This window comes from Geotrypetes seraphini, chromosome 13 (assembly GCF_902459505.1).
Source record: "Geotrypetes seraphini chromosome 13, aGeoSer1.1, whole genome shotgun sequence".
NCBI classification, from domain to species: Eukaryota; Metazoa; Chordata; class Amphibia; order Gymnophiona; family Dermophiidae; genus Geotrypetes; species Geotrypetes seraphini.
The window spans coordinates 58651374-58674100 of record NC_047096.1 but is presented as its reverse complement, the minus strand read 5'-3'; the positions used below and the strand labels follow the sequence as shown (position 1 = coordinate 58674100).

Here is a 22727-nt window from a genome sequence, read left to right as displayed (position 1 = left end):
GGCTAATTAAGTGCAAATTGACACTGACAACCAGTAATTGGCAATTACTTGCGTTCACTTCTAACTGCACAAGCGCTATTCTAGAATGTTAGCGCAACAGACTTTAGGTTCTAACTGCAAGAGGAGCGTGGAAGTGGGAGGGGCAGACGCATGCCATGCACTTATGCTTTTAGAATACTGTCAGTTAAGCACAGAACTGCCAAAATTAGGCGCATTCACGCCAGTCATAGAAAATTAAGACTGTAGCCGTAGCCGCCAGCTCAGGCTATGACGCACCGGGGCTGTCCAAAGAAGCGGCATCTGCAATGCATCTGTTTGCGGGGACCAGCGGGATAAAAGTGCCTCCTGTAGGGGATGCAAATGTGCCCTGGCTCAAGAGACCATATCTATCGTCTCTTCTCTCCTTCCCTCCCTCATCCCACTCCACCCAAACCTCTTCCTCTGCTTCAATATCCTCAGCAGAAGTGCACCTTGACAGCACTGACTCAGCTCTCGTGGTCCTGCATTGCTCTCTTCAAGTTCACTTTGTCCCCAGCAGTGGAAGCGACTCCTACACACTGCCTGCTGTTGACCCAGAAGCTTCCCCTCTGCCACAAAACAGGATTTTTGGAAAACAGCATGTCGGAGCTGCCAGGAACCCAGGGAACTTTGAAGAGAGCAACGCAGGATCATCTAGTCCTGTGCTTCCCTGTTCGTATCTGTGGCTGAAATATCGAGATGCTTTTTTTGTCGATTGTGGACACCATGAGATCCAGCAACAGACATCCCCATCTCTTCACAATGCAGTTGAAGGCTCTCTGTGATAGGGACCACCCCACCCAGATCCAGAGTCTGGTGACCAAGTTAATCCGCTTGAATATTCCTTACTCCTGGCTACATGCACCACCGAAATGCCCTGTAAATGAACTTCCACCCAGCAAAACAGGACTTGGGCTTCTAGCTTCAGCTGAGCACTCCTGGTGTCTCCCAGTCTGTTGACTTAAGTCACCGCTGTAGCATTGTCTGAAAACACCCAGATTTCCTTGTCTTCCAGGGTTTTCTCAAATGTTTGGAGAGCTAGGCAAATTGCTCTCAGTTCCAGTCTGTTGATGGACCACTTTCTTTGTGAGAGCAACCATCAACCCTGAATAAGACAACCCTCACAAATTGCCCCCAACCGTAGAGGTTGGCATCTGTCATCAGCCTGAATGCCTGTCATCAGCCAATCTGTATCATGCTTCCACTGTCCAGAGCAACTGTTTCTGCAACACATCCTTCTGTGGAGACCACCTAGACACCAATGAGCACTGAAGAGGGCAAAGATGAGCCTTCACTCAAAGATTCACCTCTAGGGTTGTCACCATTGACCTCAAAACCTGTAGATAGTACCAGGCTGTCAGGGATTATAGCTCCAATATCTGATGTCTGAGCTTCTGCTTTCATTGTTCTGGAAGGAAAACCCTGCCTTGTGCCATATTGAACTGAATCCCCAAATATTCCAGAGACTGAGATGGCTCCAGGTGACTCTTTCGGACATTTACAATCCAGCCCAGATCTTGTAAGAGCTGGACCACTTGCATCACTGCCCACTGACCATCTTCCTTAAATGCTTTCCTTATCAACCAGTCATTCAAGCACATGTGCACCTTTGCAGACATGCACCACTGCTACTTTGGTGAAGGTCTGCGGCACAGTCGCCAACCCAAAGGGTAGAGACAAAAACTGAAAATGTCTCCCTAAACTTTCTGTGACTCAGAAAAATTAGGATATGCAAATAAGCCTCGGTCAAATCTTGTGATGCTAAGAATTCTCCCGGTGCCACTGACACAATGGCCAAATGCATAGTCTCTATCTGGAATAGGGGCACTTTCAAGACTGCATTTACAGATTTTATATCCAGTATAGGCCTCAAATCTTCTGAGTCTTTTTTGGGCACAATGAAATATATTGAGTATCTGCCTAAGTCCAAGTCTTCTTCTGGCACCGTCTCTATGGCCCAGATAGCTAGAAGATGCTTTACTGTGGCTCAAACCCTGGCCGCTTTCTCTGGCTGACAAAACCAAGAGGGCAAAAAACTCAAGCTTGTAGCTTTCTTAAATGATAGACAGTATTCATTGGTCTAAAGAAATACATTTAGGCCTGCCCATTTTGCCAGGTGCCACCGATTGGTAACCTGAACTCCGTGCTCTTTTATAACCTCCAGACCTGTCTGGAACTGTCAAAGGTTCTCTGAATGTAGGAGTCTGATGCTGAGGAACAGAAATGTCTGGGTCCTCCTGTCTTGCAAAGATTTTGGCCATACTAGCCCTTTCCAAAAAGCATGTTTCCTTTAAAAGGAAGCTTCCTCAAAGTCACTTTGAATGCTGATTCTATGGGCAGAGACAGAGTAAACGGACACCTTGAACAAGACCCTAAACATGTCATACAAGGCATCTGCCATATAGTCCACCCCCTAAGAATTGGGGGGGGGGAAAGCACTATCCTCCATGAATGGAGCCTGGTGCACCACAAATGATGCCGACACTCTCAGATCCAGGGCCCGAGCTTCAAACTTCCTTTAAAGCACTAGATCCACCCTGTGGTCCTGTGCATCCTTAAGCAAAATACACTTAGTTATTTATGCTACCAAAGAGTCACCACCTTAGGACTGGTGAACAACTGCTGGAAATCAGAAGCCATTGGATATAACTTTGTTACAGCTCTGGCCCCTTTCAAAGGACCTTCTGGTGCCTTCCAATGCTCCATTAGCATTGCAGTCATCTCGGGATGTGAAGTAAAAAAGGTGGTGTGAGCTTTAAAACTGTTCAGAACAGAAAACTGAGTAGAAGCCTGTGGAGGATCCAGGCTCAGCTCCCTCAAAGACACCGTAATGACTTCTACCAAGTCAACTGGTTTGAAAAGTCTATATAGCATTGGGTCATTCCTTGGCCTACACATGGCACCTAGCTGAGATCCCGACACATCCAAAACTGAAGAATGAGACTGGTGCAGCATAGGTATGGACTCCGAATCCTAAATCCTCACGGTCATTCTCTGATTGGGTCTTCCCAAGTGGAACCACTGGAATGCCTCCAGATTGTGCCATCTTACTTTTGTATTTTGTGTATGCTTCAAACATTAGATTCACAAAATCAGAAATGAATTAAATCCTTGACCCTCAGTTCTGCAGGAGCTGGATAGGTTCTCCGCCTGCTCTCTCATAGAGTCAGAGACTTTTACATATTTGCACTGTGGATTCCAGAAGGGCTTTCTTACCTAGTAACCGTGCCTTCCGTATCTCTGCCATCTTGGAGGGTCTTGAGGGGGCTAAGCCCAATGCTTTGCCCCCCCCCCATGTACTTCACTGCCTAATTAGAACTATTCTGGCAAGGAGCAATGTCCGCAGAGGCAAGAAGTCAAAATCAAGTACTTTCTGAGGCAGAGAGAGGCTTTAAAACAAAATTGGGAAAAAAACCAAATGGCCCCCATAGCAATGTTTTGCACAAAAAAATGGTCCAGGGAAGCAAAAGTAAAAATTAAAAAATGTCATATTTAATAATTTTAGAAGTGGAGGATCTAGAAGCTAACCCTTGAAACCCTTAAAAATCCTAAACTTACACCTCCCCGATATCTCCCATAGATAGAGCTGTTCTCACTGGTGTGATGCTGTGCCTGCTTTAGCTAATTTTGCAGCTGTGATCTGGAAAGGAGTTCTCTGCCAATGCCTGTCTCTTCTGGTTGCTTTTACACCAACTCCATAAGTCAGAAACCCTAAAGCCCCCACCGCACTTCCCAAATCTTCAGGGGAAGAAGAACCATGGCCGGCCCACGATCAAGTCCCCTGGGTCGATATAGGGCCCTGCAGCTTGCGCTCAAGCATCTGATGGGTCAGGAGCAAGCAAAATTTTCAGAAGACTCCAAGATGTTTAACTGCAAGTGCAGGCTGGCCAGACTCCTGCGAAGCAAGGTCTCCTTCCCAGCTACAGTGCTCTGAATACAGAGACTGATCCCTTTCACAGGCAAAGATCAGGACCAGGTGCACCATAACTCAGGGCACATGAATCTATCAGCCAATACTGTGCTCTTATCTACTACAGCCATATAGATACCATTCTGAGACTCTGTATAGCTTGTATACTCAGCATGTGTGTTCATGGTTTTCAATAACACACATGCTATGGGGAAATTTTACTGATCCTGTAGCATGTGTGTTATTGATACTGAAAACTTCTGTGTATGTATCCTTGTAACCCATTCTGGGCTCCTGGGGAGGATGAGCTATAAAACTAAATAAAAAAAATCTCCCAAGAATACTGGGGATAAGAAAGCACCAAATTTAGGATTACAAATCCCAAAAAGAAAAAAAAGCAAACAAACAAACCCCCTCCCCCCCACCTTCTCGGTTTGCTTGTAGAAGAAAAAACTGATCTCAAAGGGCACAGCCCAGAGGACCAAGGAGGCATGGTAAAAAGAAGTGATTAGCATCCTTCTACAGATCTGGCGAGTGGGGATGCCTAACCTATCTGTTCAAGACTGATGGACTTCTTGTACTAGAAACGGAGTTTAAAATCATCAAACCACAAAAGGTAAGAAAAAGTGAATTTATGTATTTTCAGTTTAGTAACTGAGTTGGCATGGTGAATGCTCCAACGCTCATAGAATTCCTATGAGCGTTGGCGCACTTACCTCATGTTTAATCTTTTGTAAACCGCATAGAACTTCACGGCATTGCGGTATATAAACTGTTATTATTATTATTATTATTATTAAAATCCTCTACAGCAGCTTGATAAGGAAATGTGCGGAGAACTCTTTATACGATTAAAAATTTTAATTACAATTACTGAGAGAGAGAGATTGAGATTTCTTTTGTCTTTGGGTTTTTTCAAGAGCACATACAAACAAATCTAATTTTTATAAAAGGTTGCATACCTCATATGACCATTCTCTATTTTGCTTCTTTATCACCTTGCATTCACACCATCACTATGATACCCATATGGGGCTCTGATAAGAGCTGGCAGAACAATACATGAATAACAGGAGATGTGGCCTGGCAGGAGATGTTTGCAGAAACTTTGCCTATGAATCTCTCCTCAATCAAGTCAAGGAAGGGGGCCAGAAATAATTTTATTGAAACTGCTAAGTGACTAAAGGTGTTTCTGCTAGCTAAGACTGCTACATTAACATCAAAATCACTCAATGATATCCAAAATCCACATGCAGGGAGGAAAGCATGGGTTAATGAAGCTGTCACTGGTTACCTGGTACAACACTACATGCAGTAGATTGGCAGGCTGTCTCCTGCCCCTTCTGTTGCTTCTCAGGGACAGAACTGTCTTCCTGGGAGATGCTGTCTTTGAGTTCCTTCAGGAGACTGATGGCCACCTCTGGCACTTTTCTCTCTTGGAGTTGGGACTCCGATGGGGTGGACAAGGGGGTTGGAGACCTTGTAGCAAATAAGACACAGAACAGAAAATAAACTTTCAAATCACATGTTTTATTTCATTTCATCACCAAGCTTTTGGTTTGTGATAAAAAAATAAGTTATACCCATTTTTGTATTGCTTTGAATGTAATGAGCCAAAATGAGCTTTTACAAATAACTGACTGTTGTCTTTCACTGAAGCAGAACAAGCGCTGAAGAGCAAACAATTAATCTGGCAGCTTTTTGGGGAGGCCGCTACATCTGGTGCATCAAATCCTTCATGACCTAATCCTTTTTTCCTGTCTAAGATATTATAAGCAGTTGATCAAAGCATACGATCTGCCAGATTTTACATCAGAAAAGCTGCCTTGGGGCTCAGCAGCATGCAGAGAAATCAAAGCATGTCTCAAAAATAGCTGCATCGTAAGACAGTCACAAGCAATACTGTCCTGCTTTGAAAAGGGGAGGAAGTAGCATTTCTCCAAAACTAGCAATAGCTGATGGTCCTACATAGCAAAATGCAATAATTCACACGTTAACATATGCTTTGTTAAACAGACCCCTGAAAGTGCCACAGGTGGCTACCAGAGTGCTTCAGGAGTAGAGAATGACACGGGGACAAATTTGTCCCTGCGGGATGTCAAAATCCCTGTCCTGTCCCATTCCTGCGAGTTCTGCCTTAACCACACAAGCCTTGAACACACGATTTAAAGTGTTTGAGGCTTGTGCAGATGAGGACAGAGCTTGCAGGAATGCAGCGGGGACAGGGACAGAGCTTGTGGAGACAGGACTGGGATAGAGAGATCCCACAGGAATGGGAAATATCTGTCCCTGTGTCATTCTCTAGGAGCCAGGATAAACAAATGAATCGTTCTAGGCCAGGGATGGGCAACTTCAGTCTTTGAGAGCCACAATGCATTGGAATTTTCAGGATTTCACCAATGAATATGCATGTGTTGGTCTCCAGTATATTCATTGGGGAAATCCTGAAAACCTGACTGGGTTATAGACCTCAAGAACAGAGGCTAACCAGCCCAATATCTGCTTGAGATACAGTCATGCCCATTTCATAGTACTTGTATGCAAATAGATCTCGTGTATATTCATTTTGGAAATCCTGGGAAGAAAAAAAACTGCTTGAAACATAGAAACAGACCTTGCACTTCCATTTTGTGTGGGTAGGTTTAGTCATACAAAAATGCATTTACTTTGGAACGTACAAGCACACATATGGCTGCAAATCCTGCCCTAATCTCAACCCAGGGCACCTTTCCCTCAAATGTGGGCATGGAATTGCCAACCCAATATAAAAGGTTTCTCTGCTAAACTGTTATGGAATTTCACACCAGGTCCTCCATCCCAGATCAAAATTTACCTGGCATTATTTACGTCCTGGCTGATGTTCTTAGAATTATCTCTTGTGGCCAGGCCCCCATCGACTGGAATGCATTGTTCTTTCTGATGAGTATCCCAAGTTGAAAATGATGCCTTCTCTGCAAAGACAAATTTTATTTAAGTAATCCTTGCACCTTCTCAGCCAATTGACAGAACTGTTTTTCATTCTTTCCAGGCAATATATACGGCTTTGTAGCACATACTTCTACCCAAGACAGACATAAGCAGATCCAGGCTAGAGATTCTTATGCAGATCTCGGCTAGAGATTTTGGAACAGTCCTGAATTTCCGACCATCCCATCCTGGTGTATTATGGAATTTCCAGGACCAATTTCAATGGGCAAGATCAGGTACTACAAATCCCACACTGCTTTTGGGATGTAAGTTTGAAACCAGGATTGTCAAAAAAAACTTCCAACCTGGGGTGGGGGGTAACTTGGCATCTCTGCCTCTGAGGTTGTAATAGGGCTGCTTAATATTTCTAAGTGATCGTTGAGCACTATTTTTATATCATTTCAAGACCTCACTTCCCTCCAAATTGTGGGTTGGAATCCAAATAGGGTCACATTAGTGACTGACTGAAACTGCCTTCCTAGTTTTGGTAAAAACAAACTGCCCCTGAAATTGTCTGAAAGCTTTTGGCCAAAACCAAATCTGCAGTCAAAACTCTTTGCCTGGTGTTGGCCAAAGCTAAAAGGAAAGATTAGGTTCTTATCTTGCTAATATTCTTTCTTGTAAACGGGAATGGTAACCTTCCCATCGGGTTAAACCCCTATTCGTTGTGAAGGTTCTAGAGAGCCCACTGTTTGTTTTCATGCTCCACCTTCCATCACTCTGGGATGAGCTCCACTCACTCAGTCAGTACCAAAGCTTCTGGCAGGACCAAGAGTACAAACATAAGAGAGGGATGCAGTTAAACTCTCTGAAACTATATAAGTCTGTTCTGCTCAAAATGCAAACATTAAAGAACAAAGCTAGTTAACCATAACTAAACAAAAGAAACAAGGTGGTAATAAAAAGGAACCACCTACCTATGTGCCAACTGTACCTATAGTTCTGCAGCTCTCATGAATGAATTCTTCTTAATTTCTGACCCTATCAGGCAGGTGATAGAAACAAGATATCTGAATAAGCAGGCATGTCTAAAGCAGAAACAAGTTAGTATATATCAGACAGGGTGAGCATCAAGACTACCAGTCCCATTTACAAGAAAGAAGATTAGCAAGGTAAGACCCTAATCTTTACTTTTTGTGCAACAGGACTGGTAGTCTTCCCCGGCACAACTCAGGCGATAACCAACTGTATCAGAGCAGTCCTCAATTTGTAGGGTGGGACAGATGACCCTGCTGCCAGCACTGAGAAACCAAAAGGCAATGTCCAGCCCAGCTGCTACATCCACCCTGTAAAAAACTTAGCAAACATGTGGAGATTGGACCAAGTAGCCGCTGTGCAAATCTCTACAGATGAGATGGCTTTAGATCCTGCCCAAGATGACGCAACAGAGTGGAGTATGCCTTCATCACCACTGAAGACCAATTTCAACTTCCAGTATAGGTAGAAGAAATGGCCAACCTGATTCACCTGGATATGGCTGCTTTAAATGCCAGTCTCCCCTGACATGTTGCATTCATAAGTACAAAGAGGTAATCAGACAGCCAGAACTCGATGGAACTCGACTGTAATGAATCATAATTCTTTACACATCCAGAACTTTCAACACTCTATCTACTTTCTACACTACTGTAGGTGAAAAGGCTGGGAGTCGAACCTCCTGGTTCATGTGAAAACTGGACATGACCTTCAATAGGAAGGAAGGGACCATTCAAATCAAGATGCTGAGAAACTGAAATGCAAAGAAAGGGTTCCTTGCAGAACAGCACCTGTAGCTCTGACACCCTTCTTGCTGACGTCACAGCCACTAAGAAAAATAATGGCAAATAAAGGATATAAAATAGCGTCTTGAAAAACAGGGGGGCATCAACAGCCCTATTAAGAGGCAGAGAGTCCTGAAACATTTGAATCATCTTAATGTCAATATAGCATTATTGCAAGAATTGGAATTAACTTCACAGGAGATGCAAAAACTTAATAGAGGCACTTAATAGGGGTACTGTATATTTTTCTTCAGGTGGGTCAAAAAAGAGAGGTGAAGCAATTTTGCCGAAGAAACACTTACCTTTTACCCTATATGACATTGGAGGAGATGACTTAGGACACTATGTATGAATTAAGGACAGGATTGACACTTGTGAAAAAGGCATGGCTTACCAATGAAAAACTGGTATCTATTTAACTCAGGCACTGAGGCAGCAGCTCAGTTAAAACACACCACTACTTTATACTATGCCATTCAGAAATGCAACCATGCATCCTAGAGCATAGAGCTCATTTGCATCTATTTATCTGGTTCTGCAGATTTGAGAGATTGGTCACAATTTACTAACAAAATGAGCAAAGAATTCCATAAATCCAGAATGTTGATGCCAGTGATTCATTATTTTGTGTCATGTTCAGGGGCAAAACCTTGGGGGGTGGGAGCAGAGAGGAAGTAGGTACTGGAAGTTTCCTCATCTTTCAAGCTGGGAGTTCAATCAGAACCAGTACCTTTACTGGTGTCGCAGCACTGGGAGACTTCATGTACAACTACGTGGAGCTCCACAGAAAAAGAGAGGAAAGAGAGATGTCCTGCCATCTCCTTGCCAGCTTGAGAAGCTGGAGCTCAGCTTGTGATGCCCTGCTGCCATGCATTGGGACTTGTTCCTCTCTAATAACATTGTAATTTATATCCAGTTGCTGTAAAGCTCTAATTAAGGAAACACTAGCAGGATGCAAAAACTGGTGATGTTTGATGATTGCATAGAGCACTCATGATACATAAAGTACGGTAAAGCCTTTGCTGCAGCTCAGGATGTGCCAATTATGCCATTTTGCTTCATACTTATTTCTAAGGCAGCAAATCAGAACAGGAAATTTAAAAAAGCAGAGAAGAAAATATTAAGTCCCTTTTTATATCCAAATGAATGCACAGAAATGTCATTAGAGTTAATAACAAAGTTCTCAGTGACTGCATCGCATCTGCATGCTGTATTTCCATTAACATCCCACTCCCTGGTATAGTACAGCAAGAAATGGAAATTGCAGCCAAAGAACTGGTCCATCCACAGTAAGCTCAACACTTTAATTTAAACTAAAGTTGGTGCCTGTAGAAAGACCTTCAAGCTCATAAAATAAATAAGTAAGGGTGGGGGACATGCAGAAAATAATACATCCCCACCTTCTGCAGGCTACACTGAGGCAGCCTTAGAATGCATTTTTGGGGTTGTCTCTAACATATGTGAGCTGAAATAATGTCCTTCAATTTTAATGAGGAAGAACTGTGCATGCACTTATATTTTCACAGATTTGGGGTTTTTTTAATTGTTTTGACCTGGGAACTTCCTCCAGTTCCTTTGACTTTTCAACTACAGAGAGAGCAGCGTTGCAGAGCAAGGCTATTCAGCCAGTCTGCCTATTTATTCCTTCTCCAGACTGCAAGAATAAATCCCATGCGAAATCTATAGAACATACCCACCTAAAGGATATCACACCTTATCCTAGTCAGTTTGCTTGCTTTCTGTTAGCAAATAAAGAGCTTCATGGTCCATTTAGTCTACCCCAACAGGGCAGGTAGAGTTAGATCTGGCACTCTAATCATGAAGTGTAACCTGGCATTATAAACAGGCAGCGCAACCTTGTCAATCTTGGAACATAATAGAACACAGTTAGTAAAAATATCTAACACGCTCTCACCGCTAACTAGTATAATTTATTCACTAATATCAACTTTATGAGGCTTATCCCCCCCTCCTTCCCGCAGAATTCAGTCTTCTGCAGTAAAAACCATTTTGATACAGAGTGTTTACAAACTATCGCCTGCTTCTGCGCATATCCCGTAGTAACAATTAATTTTCCAAGGTAGTGTTTTGGTGGGAAATATTTCTATCATTTTACATCAACTTCATTCAGAACATGACATTAAATTTCATAAGAATCAGTCGAGTTCTGGGGAAGATACCACAACAAGTTCACAGTATTATATGCATACTTAATGCCTATTTCTCCCTGCCATATTTAGGTCATAGATCGCAGAAGCCTGCTCTGCACCAGTCATACTTCCCAACTATTAGAGCTGCCATCAAGGGCGACCCAGGAGCAACCTGTGTAAGCATCATCTTGGGGCCTAGAGCCACTGGAAGAAGCCCTTGTCATCTATTTAAAGAATGCCCTTACCGTGGTACACATGCCTGAAGGGGCGTGGCCAAAAGAGTAGGTTCAACCCCTTTGAAACGGTTGAGGAACGTGGGACTCTGCTCCATTCCAATGAGAAATGAAAACAAGAAGGGAAAAGGCCTTCTGTACAGCCAGTCGTTGTGCAGGAACCTATGAATGCACAATTGCAACCGGCGGTCACTGCTAATCTATCTGCAATAGTAAGTGCCTTATCTCCTTCAGAAGTTTTGCTTTCCTCTGGGGGACGAAACCCACTCCCACAACCGAATTCAAGAGAGGAGCAGACAACTATTCTAGAAACGGAAGTAGCATGGGACACTGATACCACACCTGAGCGTTTCTTCAATGCAAAGGGATCATAAAGAAGACGTGTCTTCCACTGAAGTTAAGATACTGACTTCAGTTACTTTTTCTCAAAATGTACGTTGATTCCATGACTGCCTCTAAACAAGATCTTTCAAAGATATTTATGAGGCAATATTTAAATTGGATAAAAATCTTTGAGATTCTTTGGCATTAGGTCTCCTTCCATATTCACGGGTTCGGCATTTGTGACTCTGGTTATTCACACGTGTTCCATCAATAATTAAATGTGAATATACGAATTTTGCAGCCATAAGTACTGTAAGTTATATTTTGTAAAAATGTAGAGTTCGCTAAAGAAACGTGCAGTACACGCTGCCTTTTAGAAACAAAGCAGCCTCACTATTGCAGTGATCATTTTATCTCACAAAATCAGCAACTTTGTTCACGTTGGATTACAAGCAGTATGGCTACAAAGCGTAAGGCTCCTAGTGTTCCTCTCTTCCCTCTCCTTATACATCTCCCAGAGAACTCCATTCCTTAGACAAACTGCTTTTATCTGTACCCTTCTCCTCCACTTCCAGACTTTGTTCCTTAACTCAGTGTTTTTCAACCGCTGTTCCGCGGCACACTAGTGTGCCGCGAGATGTTGCCTGGTGTGCCGCAGGGCCCGGAGCTTACAGGGGGCCCGAGGCAGGGGCGCCAGTAGCTCGCCAAGGCAAAGTGAGTCGATCACCCAGGACTCACTTTGTCTTGGCGATCTAATCCACAGTTCTTCAACCGGCCGCAGGAAATTTTTGCCGGTCCGCGCAGGACCGGCAAGATTGACTCATTTGAACTTCCTGCCGGTCCGCGCAGGACCGGCAAGATCAGCATCGGAAGCGTGCGCTGGGCCGGAGAGATCTTGGAGAGCCTCCGACAGTGGCTTTCTCCCCTCTCTGCAGCTCTCCTTTACTTCCCAGCGCAGCGATTCACGAAGGCAGCCTCGGGGCTTTTGCTGAGTCGCGGCTGCCTCTGATGATGCAACTTTCTCTTTCCTCAGAGGCGGCGCGACCCAACAAAGGACCCGAGGCTGCCTTCGTGAATCGCTGCGCTGGGAAGTAAGAAGAGCTGCTGGGAGGGGAGAAAACCACTATCAGAGTCTGGGAAGCTGCTGGGCAGGGGAAAAAAGGGACAGCTGCTACTGGAAAGGGAGAAGGAGAGATGCTTCTGAGAGGGGAGGAGGGAAAGGAATCTGGGAAGTTGCTGGGCCAGGAAAAAAAAGGGACAGCTGCTACTGGAGAGGGAGAAGGAGAAGGAGAGATGCATCTGGGAGGGGAGGAGGGAAAGGAATCTGGGAAGCTGCTGGGCCAGGAAAAAAAAGGACAGCTGCTACTGGAGAGGGAGAAGAAGGAGAGATGCTTCTGGGAGGGGAGGAGGGAAAGGAATCTGGGAAGCTGCTGGGCAAGGAAAAAAAGGGACAGCTGCTACTGGAGAGGGAGAAGAAGGAGAGATGCTTCTGGGAGGGGAGGAGGGAAAGGAATCTGGGAAGCTGCTGGGCAAGGAAAAAAAGGGACAGCTGCTACTGGATAAGGAGAAGAAGGAGAGATGCTTCTGGGAGGGGAGGAGGGAAAGGAATCTGGGAAGCTGCTGGGCTAGGAAAAAAAGGGACAGCTGCTACTGGAGAGGGAGAAGGAGACGGAGAGATGCTTCTGGGAGGGGAGGAGGGAAAGGAATCTGGGAAGCTGCTGGGCAAGATAAAAAAAGGGACAGCTGCTACTGGAGAGGGAGAAGAAGGAGAGATGCTTCTGGGAGGGGAGGAGGGAAAGGAATCTGGGAAGCTGCTGGGCAAGGAAAAAAAAGGGACAGCTGCTACTGGAGAGGGAGACGGAGAGATGCTGCTGGGAGGGGAGGAAGGGAAGAGAGTTACTGCTGGACAGGAGGCTGGGAGAAAGAAAGAAAGGGGGCAGGCAGGGAAACAGAAGGAAAGAAGAGAAACAGAAAAAAAGAAAGAAAGGTCAGGGAGAGAGGAAGAAAAAGTTGGGGGAGGGAATGAGGTGTGGAGGAGAGAAAGCATACAGGCTGATAGAAGGGAAGAAAGATTGGATGCACAGTCAGAAGAAGAAAGTGCAACCAGAAATCACCAGACAAGGTAGGAAAAATGATTTTATTTTAAATTTAGCAAAGTGGAGGCAGTATTACCACAGTTTTCAAAGGAATTTGCCCAAATAACTTAATAGTTAACTGGGTAAATTCCCAGAGATGAAAACTTCCCTTCACTTACTATGCACAGTTCTGAATTTATATCTGCTGTCTATATTTTACAATATGGTCCCCTTTTACTAAACCGCAATAGTGGTTTTTAGCGCAGGGAGCCTATGAGCGTCAAGAGCAGTGCTGGGCATTCAGCGCAGCTCCCTGCGCTAAAAACTGCTATTGTGGTTTAATAAAAAGGATGGAGGGTATATTTGTCTATTTTTGTATGCTATAAAAACCAAATACAGAGAGAGACTGAGAGCTGTTGACGAAGAGCTACGTGTGTGTCTTTCTTCCATTCCAGCCAGAATATCAGCTTTGTGTTCAGCCAAACAGGCCCAGGTTTCGCACTGAATAAAGTATTTTATAATTTTTATTTCATAATAAAGTAATTATAAAATACTTTATTTGTGTTTATTTGATTCCTATTCAAGAGAATTACTTTATATATAGTCAATATAGGCAGAGAGTTAAATTTTTTAACATTTTCTAATGGTGGTGTGCCTCGTGATTTTTTTCATGAAACAAGTGTGCCTTTGCCCAAAAAAGGTTGAAAAACACTGCCTTAACTGACAGAGAGACTTGGAGTCTATTGCTCTTGAGGCCCTGTTGGTACCACCCCTCTGATGCAAATGTGTCAAAGTGGGTGGAGCCGACAGGACCTTTCTGAGTATGTGGACGAGAAGGCTCTTTGGTGGAGGGGGGCATGCCACTAGAGGAAGGGGGGGCAGGAGACCCATAACTCATACCCCCCCCCAACCTGTTCACGTACCCCTAGGGTATGTATCGCGTGTTGAAAAACACTGGTCTAGAGCAAATAGAAGTACTTGGAACGCCTTTGTTGTGGTTTAAATCTTATCTTCACACAAAGTCTTTTAAGCTATGTTCGCCTAACTTTTTAACATCTCTAATTTCATCTGCAAAAAGGCAAAGCTTTCCTTCCACCCTTCAGCAATGTCATTCACAAACATATTGAACAGGATCGACCCCCAGCACAGAACCCTGAGGGACTCCACTACTCACCTTGTCTTCCTCAAAGCAAATTCCATTAACCACCACCCTCTGGCGTCTGTCTGTCAACCAGTTTCTAATCCAATTCACCACTTTGGGTACTAACTTCAGCCCGTCAAGTTTGATCAAGAGCCTCCTTTGAGGAACTGTGTCAAAGGCTTTGCTGAAATCTAAGTAAATTACATCTAGTGTGCACATCCTTAATCCAATTGTCTGCACTAGATATAATTTACTTAGATTTCAGCAAAGTTTTGTGACACTATGTAGCTTCACAGCATCCCCAAAATGGGTCTGGTTTCTGGGTTAACCAAAAGATCTAGCTTAAACATAAATGAGAACATTGTATTCAGTGAAGTCTTATCTTAGCTACTAGGGAGGTCTGGCAGCCATCAAAGCTTGGTATTTGACAAGTCTGCTTTCAGGGAGGTGGCCAGAAACTGTAGCTCCATTCTGTAACCTATAACTGCCCCCTCCCTTCCAACATACAGCATCTCATTTCTCCTATTCTACCTCTGCTTCAGCGAGCACCTCCAAGTGCAACACAGAAAGGACCTCCATGCAAGTCTCATGAGTTTGCAGTAGATGCCTTCCTGCACAATGCAGCTTAAGTGTAAGAAAAGCCAAGCCACAAATACAAAGGTAGCAGAATAATGCTTGCGGCAGTTTTGGTCCCTCCTTCCCCCCAACCCAAAAAATTAAAACAAAAAACAAAAAACAAACAAGTGGCGTTTACCATGCTTATCAAATAGGGCTGACCTTGTTTGCTCTAGACAAACTTGTTGACAAGTAAGAACAAAATTGGAAACTGAGCCCAATGTTTCCCTTGCTATAGAGCAGATCTATCAAGGAACCACTGAAATATGCTGGACTCAAAACTAGTCCATTCCAAACAGATATACTACCATGTTTCCACAAAAATAAGACCTATCCCGAAAATTAGCCCTAGTTGAAGCGCTGGATTCGCTGGCATCAGCACTTCCTCCCCCCCTCCCCCCGCCACGTAGCCGAACCCCCACTGACCCTTCCATCTCTCCCTCCCATCTGAGCCTCACCGACTGCGAGACAGACATACCTTCTTCCAAATGGCAGTGTTGACAGCAATCTAAACAGGCTGCTTCGCAGCCTTCTCCCGCCGGGGCACTCCTCTGCCGCATCACTGATGATGTCATCAGCAACGCGGCACACTGAACGCCCTGGAGAAGGTCATGAAGCAGCCTGTTTAGATTGCTGCCGATGAGCTTCCTTTTCAAGCAGCATGAGAAGAGAAACTAAGGCTGCTCCTCACTATCCCTCCTTTGGCTTCCTGCACAGTTGACTCTTCTGCCTGTCCTTCATGTCCATTAGCTGAAGTTGCTGACTGACAATGACCCTGTTTTCAAAATGTCAATGATGAGAAATAGAAAATGATGATCCAAATGCTGTGCTCCAGTATCTCTGCACTGTTGCTTCTTCTAAGATTCCACTGCAACTTATTGGTCGCCGTACCTTAAGAAGGATATGGCATTACTCAAGAGGGTTCAGAGGAGAGCGACACATCTGATAAAAGGGATGGAAAACCTTTCATACGCTGAGAGATTGGAGAAACTGGGTCTCTTTTCCCTGGAGAAGAGGAGACTTAGAGGGGATATGATAGAGACTTATAAGATCATGAGGGGCATAGAGAGAGTAGAGAGGGACAGATTCTTCAAACTTTCAAAGAACAAGAGGGCATTCGGAAAAGTTGAAAGGGGACAGATTCAAAATGAATGCTAGGAAGTTCTTCTTAACCCAACGTGTGGTGGACACCTAGAATGCACTTCCAGAAAGCGTAATAGGGCAGAGTACGGTACTGGGGTTCAAGAAAGGATGGACAATTTCCTATTGGAAAAGAGGATAGAGGGGTATAGATAGAGGATTACTGCACAGGTCCTGGACCTGTTGGGCCGCCGTGTGAGCGGACTGCTGGGCACGATGGACCTCAGGTCTGACCCAGCGGAGGCATTGCTTATGTTCTTAAACATCTGTCAAAGGAGAGCGGAAGAATAAAAAAATATATATGTAATCCAAAACATCCTGATTACAGAATCTACAGGAGCCACATCTGCATGTAACTCTCCTTAGCCAGCAGACGCATATGTTCTCACTTCCCACCTGTAGGGCCAGTGCAAGGGCAAATGTTTAGTGACTGTAGTAGGATGCTTGGTAGGAGGGAACCGAATTGGCAGATGGGCAAACCCATTTGTTTCCGTATTCATACAGAAATTTTAGTCTTCTGAGAGACACTAAATGGCTTGCTGAGTGACGAGGGTCAAGCAATCATGCTCTGTGTGTTCATGCAAGACATCGACAGTGACTTTTACAGAAACGTACTGATGCTTTTAAACCTATAGGGAAGGAAGTGTTAGCTGGTTCAAAGTGCTTATTCAGAAGGGACACAGTTACTCGAGAACAAGCAATTTATCAAGTTTGACTTCCCATGGTCAATTAAAATAAAACAAGTTTTCAGGCGATAAACCCTTGAGCATGTTGGGTGGAACTAATTAGAAAATAATTAAATTAGAAAAATGAACAGACATAACAAATGGCTCAAGGTGGATCCCCATAATGCCACAAAATTTTGGGGGGTATGAAAACTCAAAGAACAGATCAGCAGAACTACTTTTTCCACCACTGAAAGGTCCAGGACATGCTCGATGCTCTGTAAGGAACCATCAATAACTGTAATCAGAATTCTATTAGAAGGCTTGAAATCCATATTCTGAGCATGGCTGTGCTAAAGAAGCACTGAATTAAACTGTCTCGGCAACTCTGCTGCTTGAAAAAAAGCAGGGGGGGTGAGGAAATAACTAAATTGTTTTTTTAACCTGATTCTATTACAGTGTAAATTATGGGCAGCAGTGTTCTCAGGACGGTAACCGTGCCATTCAAAAGACCAGCTTTCAACGCACATCATTAACCTTTTCTGTCCCCGATTCACAAATGCAGTTTCCTGAATTTCTAATCACATCCAAAACTGCAATAAAACATAGCTTACCTCATCGCCTGTTTCTAATTCCATGAATTCTATTTTAACAGTTTAAAAAGGGGAAGAAAGAGGTGCAGAGAAGGGCAAAAGTGTCCTCGGCTTTGGCTAATTCTCCAGAAGAAAAAATAGGATATTTTTAATGTACAACTGGCATCAGTATGTTTAAAAGTATTCACAATTATGTATTTGACAGTTTAAATAGAAGAAAAAGTAGGGCATTCACTTAGTGGTATTTTAGGGTAGGGAAGAGATTTAGCTCATGCCTTTTTCCATTGTAGCTCAAAGTGAGTTGCAGTTAGGTACAGTTGGTAGTTTTCTGTCCCTATAAGGCTCACAAAGTAGGATTCTATCCAAGGCACTGGAGGGTTAAGTGATTTGCCCCAAATCACAAGGAGCTGCAGTAGGATTTGAACCTGGCTTCCCTGGTTACATAAGAATTGCCAACTCCTTAGGTCTATCAAGTAAGACGATCCGCACACGCGGAGGCCCCACCTGGCATAGATTTAGTTCCCATATCACTCTGTGCTTCTCATAAGGAGATGTGCATCTAGTTTACCCTTAAATCCTAGAATGGTGGATTCCGTAATTACCTCCTCTGGGAGAGCATTCCAGGCGTCCACCACTCGCTGCGTGAAAAAGAATTTCTTAAAGAAAACTAGGACTCCTGATGAAGGTGGTAATGTTGAAACACAGCCTGTGTTGAGTCTCGTCATCTCACTACAACTATTTATCCTGAGCATTTGTACATTGTACACCATTGCTGAATAGAATAAAGGACATCATTGTTGTTACCACTGTGTTTCTTCCCTGGTTCTCAGTCTGCTGTTCTAACCATTAGGCTACTCTCCCCTACTCAAAATATGTATGACACACCAGTTTTCCCAGATTTTAACATATAGCAGACTAAAAACCCACCTAAAAACCAGAGGACATAATTTGAGGTTGAGGGGTGGTAGATTCAAGAACAATGTTAGGAAATTCTACTTTACGGAGAGGGTGGTGGATGCCTGGAATGCGCTCCCGAGAGAGGTGGTGGAGAGTAAAACTATGACTGAGTTCAAAGAAGCGTGGGATGAACACAAAGAGTCTAGAATCAAAAAATAAGATTAAATATTGAACTAAGGCCAGTACTGGGCAGACTTGAATGGTTTGTGTCTGTATATGGCCGTTTGGTGGAGGATGGGCTGGGGAGGGCTTCAATGGCTGGGAGGGTGTAGATGGGCTGGAGTAAGTCTTAACAGAGATTTCGGCAGTTGGAACCCAAGCACAGTACCGGGTAAAGCTTTGGATTCTTGCCCAGAAATAGCTAAGAAGAAAAAATAAAAAAATTTAAATTGAATCAGGTTGGGCAGACTGGATGGACCATTCGGGTCTTTATCTGCCATCATCTACTATGTACTATGTAGCCTTCAATCCATAACCCTACTCCCCACTGCCCACCAACCCAGCTGATTAACTGATCCATAACATCCATTTAGATTGTAAGCTCTTTTGAGCAGGGTCTGTCTTCTTTATGACTCTGTACAGCGCTGCATGCATCTGGTAGTGCTATAGAAATAATTAATATTAGTAACAAATGCAAAAACCTTTATTTTGGATCCATGCACGCAAGACCTGCTATGCATTAGCTCAAAGTATTTTTGCATTCCCTCTATCTTTTTTCTTTCTAGTTAATATACATAGTAACATAGTAGATGACGGCAGATAAAGACCCGAATGGTCCATCCAGTCTGCCCAACTTGATTCAATTTAAATTTTTTAATTTTTTCTTCTTAGCTATTTCTGGGCAAGAATCCAAAGCTTTACCCGGTACTGTGCTTGGGTTCCTACTGCCAAAATCTCTGTTAAGACTTACTCCAGCCCATCTACACCCTCCCAGCCATTGAAGCCCTCCCCTGCCCATCTTCCACCAAACGGCCATAAATAGACACAGACCGTGCAAGTCTGCCCAGTAACTGGCCTAGTTCAATATTTACTATTATTTTCTGATTCTAAATCTTCTGTGTTCATCCCACGCTTCTTTGAACTCATTCACAGTTTTACTCTCCACCACCTCTCTCGGGAGCGCATTCCAGGCATCCACCACCCTCTCCGTAAAGTAGAATTTCCTAACTTTGCCCCTGAATCTACCACCCCTCAACCTCAAATTATGTCCTCTGGTTTTACCATTTTCCTTTCTCTGAAAAAGATTTTGTTCTACGTTAATACCATTCAAGTATTTGAACGTCTGAATCATATGCATTTGAACATGCTCAAGGCCCAGCACAGGAGGCAGATCTTCGGGCACCGGCAGGACATGCTGATGCCGGTGCGGAGACTACACTGAAGTAAGAAGAGGGTTCGGATGGGTTGGGGGACCTCAGGTCGCGGTGGGGGGTGCTCGCAAATCGAGGCGCACTCAGTTTCTGAGGCGCCGAGTTTGCGAATGTTTTGCTCGTCTTGCAAAACACTCGCAAACCGGTGCACTCGTAAACCGAGGTACCACTGTATTAGAGTTTCTCAAAGAGCTTGGGGGGAAAAAAAGACACCAAAGCAAAATTGGTGCAGCAGTGCCTCACTTGCAGATTCTGGGCTCAGAGCTGGGTTCTCAGACTCTGACTCAACTGGGATAGTGCACTTGGGTCCATGGGGAGGGGAGGGGAGGGAAAGGGAAGGAGGGGGACCGGGCAGAGTAGTAGGAGGGGAGGAAGAGAGATGAACTGCCAGACACAACTCAGCACTGAAATCTGTCATGCAACACAGCCTGCCAGGCTTTGGAGATGAATAAAGCAGTATTCCCTCACAGTAGGAAGGAGGGATTGAAAGGGGATAAAGTAAGAGGGAGACAAATATTGGACCCACAGCAGGAAAGAGAAAGGGGAGAAGGACAGGTAGGTGAGCCAGATGCTGGAAGCGGGGGGAGAAAGAAGCTAGATGGGGTTGGAGAGGAGAGAGACACATTGGTGTGGAAGAGAGGGGAAATCTGGACACAGGAAGGTAACAGAAACAGAGGGAAAATTACGTGCATGGGGACATAGGGACAGAGACATAAAGGGTAGATGCATGGGGATGGTATATGGACATGGGGGGGCATGCCGGACACAGGAGGGGGTATACAGATACAGAGGGGAGATATTAGAAATGGGGAAAATAGGAACGCAGAAGGGAGATGGTTTGTGTGGATGGGATCAGATGGTTTGTGGGGACGGGGACTGAGCTCACGACGACGGGATACAGACAGGGACTGAGCTCGCAGGGACAGGACAGTGATGGGGACAAATTTTTTCCCCGTGTCATTCTCTAAGACCTATATCTGAGACAGTAAGCAGGCAACATGAAAATCTGACAGGGAGGGGTGTCAAGACTCGTATGACTTTCTATTAGAAAGAAGATTAGAGAGTAAGTACCTAATCTTCCCTTCTAGTGCAAAAGGCATATGAGCCTTGACCAGTTACATGTACCAAAGCAGTCCCTGAAGTCTAGGTTGGGATAAAGTAGCATGCTGACAAAACAAAAGGTCCAAAAGCAGCATCCATTCTACAGAATTTAGTAAAGATATGGAGAGTGGACAAGTGGCTGCACTGCAAATCTCATCAGGCGGCACCAGTTGGGATTTCATCCATGAAGAAGCCATGCCCCTAGAGAAGTATGCTCACAAAAACTGAGTCTGCACCCAAAATACACTGAAAAAATAGCCGCACAAATCCACCTTGCAACTGAAGTCTTAAGAGGTCGGCTTCCCTAAATGGCTTGGATTAGTCAACACAAAGAGATAATCCAAAAGACGAAAGGGATTCATCGCTTCCAGGTACTAGATGGGAACTGTGTAGACATCTAGCAAGGTTATATTTTTCTTTGAGTTCGTTGAATGAAAAGTGGGTAACCGAACCTCTTGATTCACATGGAAAGTGGAAACAACCTTTGAAAGGAAAAAAAGCACCGTGCGCAGTGAAACGCTTGCCTCGTGAATTGAAGAAAGGGTTCCCTGCACAGGGCGTGGGAACATCCCCTCTCTCTTCTTCTTTCCCTCCATCCATGGGCACATCCCCTCTCTCTTCTTCCCTTCCCTTCCATCCATGGGCACATTCACTCTCTCCCCTTCCCTTCCATCCATGGACACATTCACTCTTTCTTCTTCCCTTCCCTTCCATCCATGGGCACATTCACTCTCTCCCCTTCCCTTCCATCCATGGACACATTCACTCTATCTTCTTCCCTTCCCCTCCATCCATGTGCGCCATCCCCCTTCTCTCAATCCTTCCTCTCCGTCCATGTGCACCATTTGTTCCCTCCCATCCAAAATCACTTCTCTGTATCCTTGTCTGTTCCCCATGTCCAACAACGCCCCTGTGTTTCTGTTCCTATGCTCTCTCCTCATTCATTTCTTTGTTGCGTTTCTTTCTTTGCTCATATCTAGGTTTTCCCCTCTCTTTCCTTTTTTTTTAACTGCATCCCCCACCTTCCAGGTTCTCCCTTCTCCCTCTCTCTTCCCCCCCCCATCAGCACCCTGCAGAAAACAGCCCCAGTGCTCTCCACTTGTTCCTGTATAACTCATTCAGACTGTTCCAGCGTACAGCATCTCCCCTCCTTCTAGGCTCAAGCTGATCTTTCTTTCTCTTTCCCGTCCTTCTTTCTCTTCCCACTTTGTGAGTCCGGAATCCCTCCCTGCCTGCCTACCTCCTGCCCACCCAGTGCTCTTACAATCGTCCTCCCAGTAGCAATTTAGCCAGGCTCTCTCTAGCCAACCCCAGGGCCTTTCCTCTGCAACAACTTCCTGTTGCCACATGGGACACTCAAAGGAAAGACCCCTGGGGTTGGCCAGAGAGAGCCTGGCTGAATCACTGCCAGTAAGACAATTGTTTGTAAGAACATCGGGTAGGGAGGGAGGGAGAGCAAGGAAATAGAAAGTTGACCCTGTCTGTGCAGGCTGCCCAAAAGGTCCCCAAGGGCTTGCGAGCCTTGCACTGAAAAACAGTAAACTGAAGTCTGACAAGTTAGCAGCTGTCCAAAGCTCAGAGTCCATCATGGACTGGGTCTTCCAGTACCTTGCAGCTCCAGCCTTGGTATGCTTACAGTGGGAGTAAACCTTCCATGGGTATGTAGCAATGAGGCCCCTTGTGACTGGTGCAAAGGACAGGTCTGATC

The 22727-nt window shown here is 44.6% G+C and overlaps 1 protein-coding gene across 4 annotated transcripts in view; it reads right to left on the bottom strand.

The window, feature by feature from the left end:
• Nucleotides 1-22727, bottom strand: part of BRCA1 (BRCA1 DNA repair associated) — a 120979-nt gene that overhangs the window by 41257 nt on the left and 56995 nt on the right. For all 4 annotated transcript variants that reach the window (XR_004536763.1, XM_033918009.1, XM_033918007.1 and 1 more), the window contains exons 13-14: nt 6762-6879; nt 5223-5407 (exon numbers count right to left, since the gene is read on the bottom strand). Coding sequence is in view for 3 of the 4 variants with exons in the window: in XM_033918009.1 (XP_033773900.1) it covers nt 5223-5407; nt 6762-6879 (303 nt within the window). In the remaining variant the exon portion in view is untranslated. The remainder of the gene's footprint in view (nt 1-5222; nt 5408-6761; nt 6880-22727) is intronic.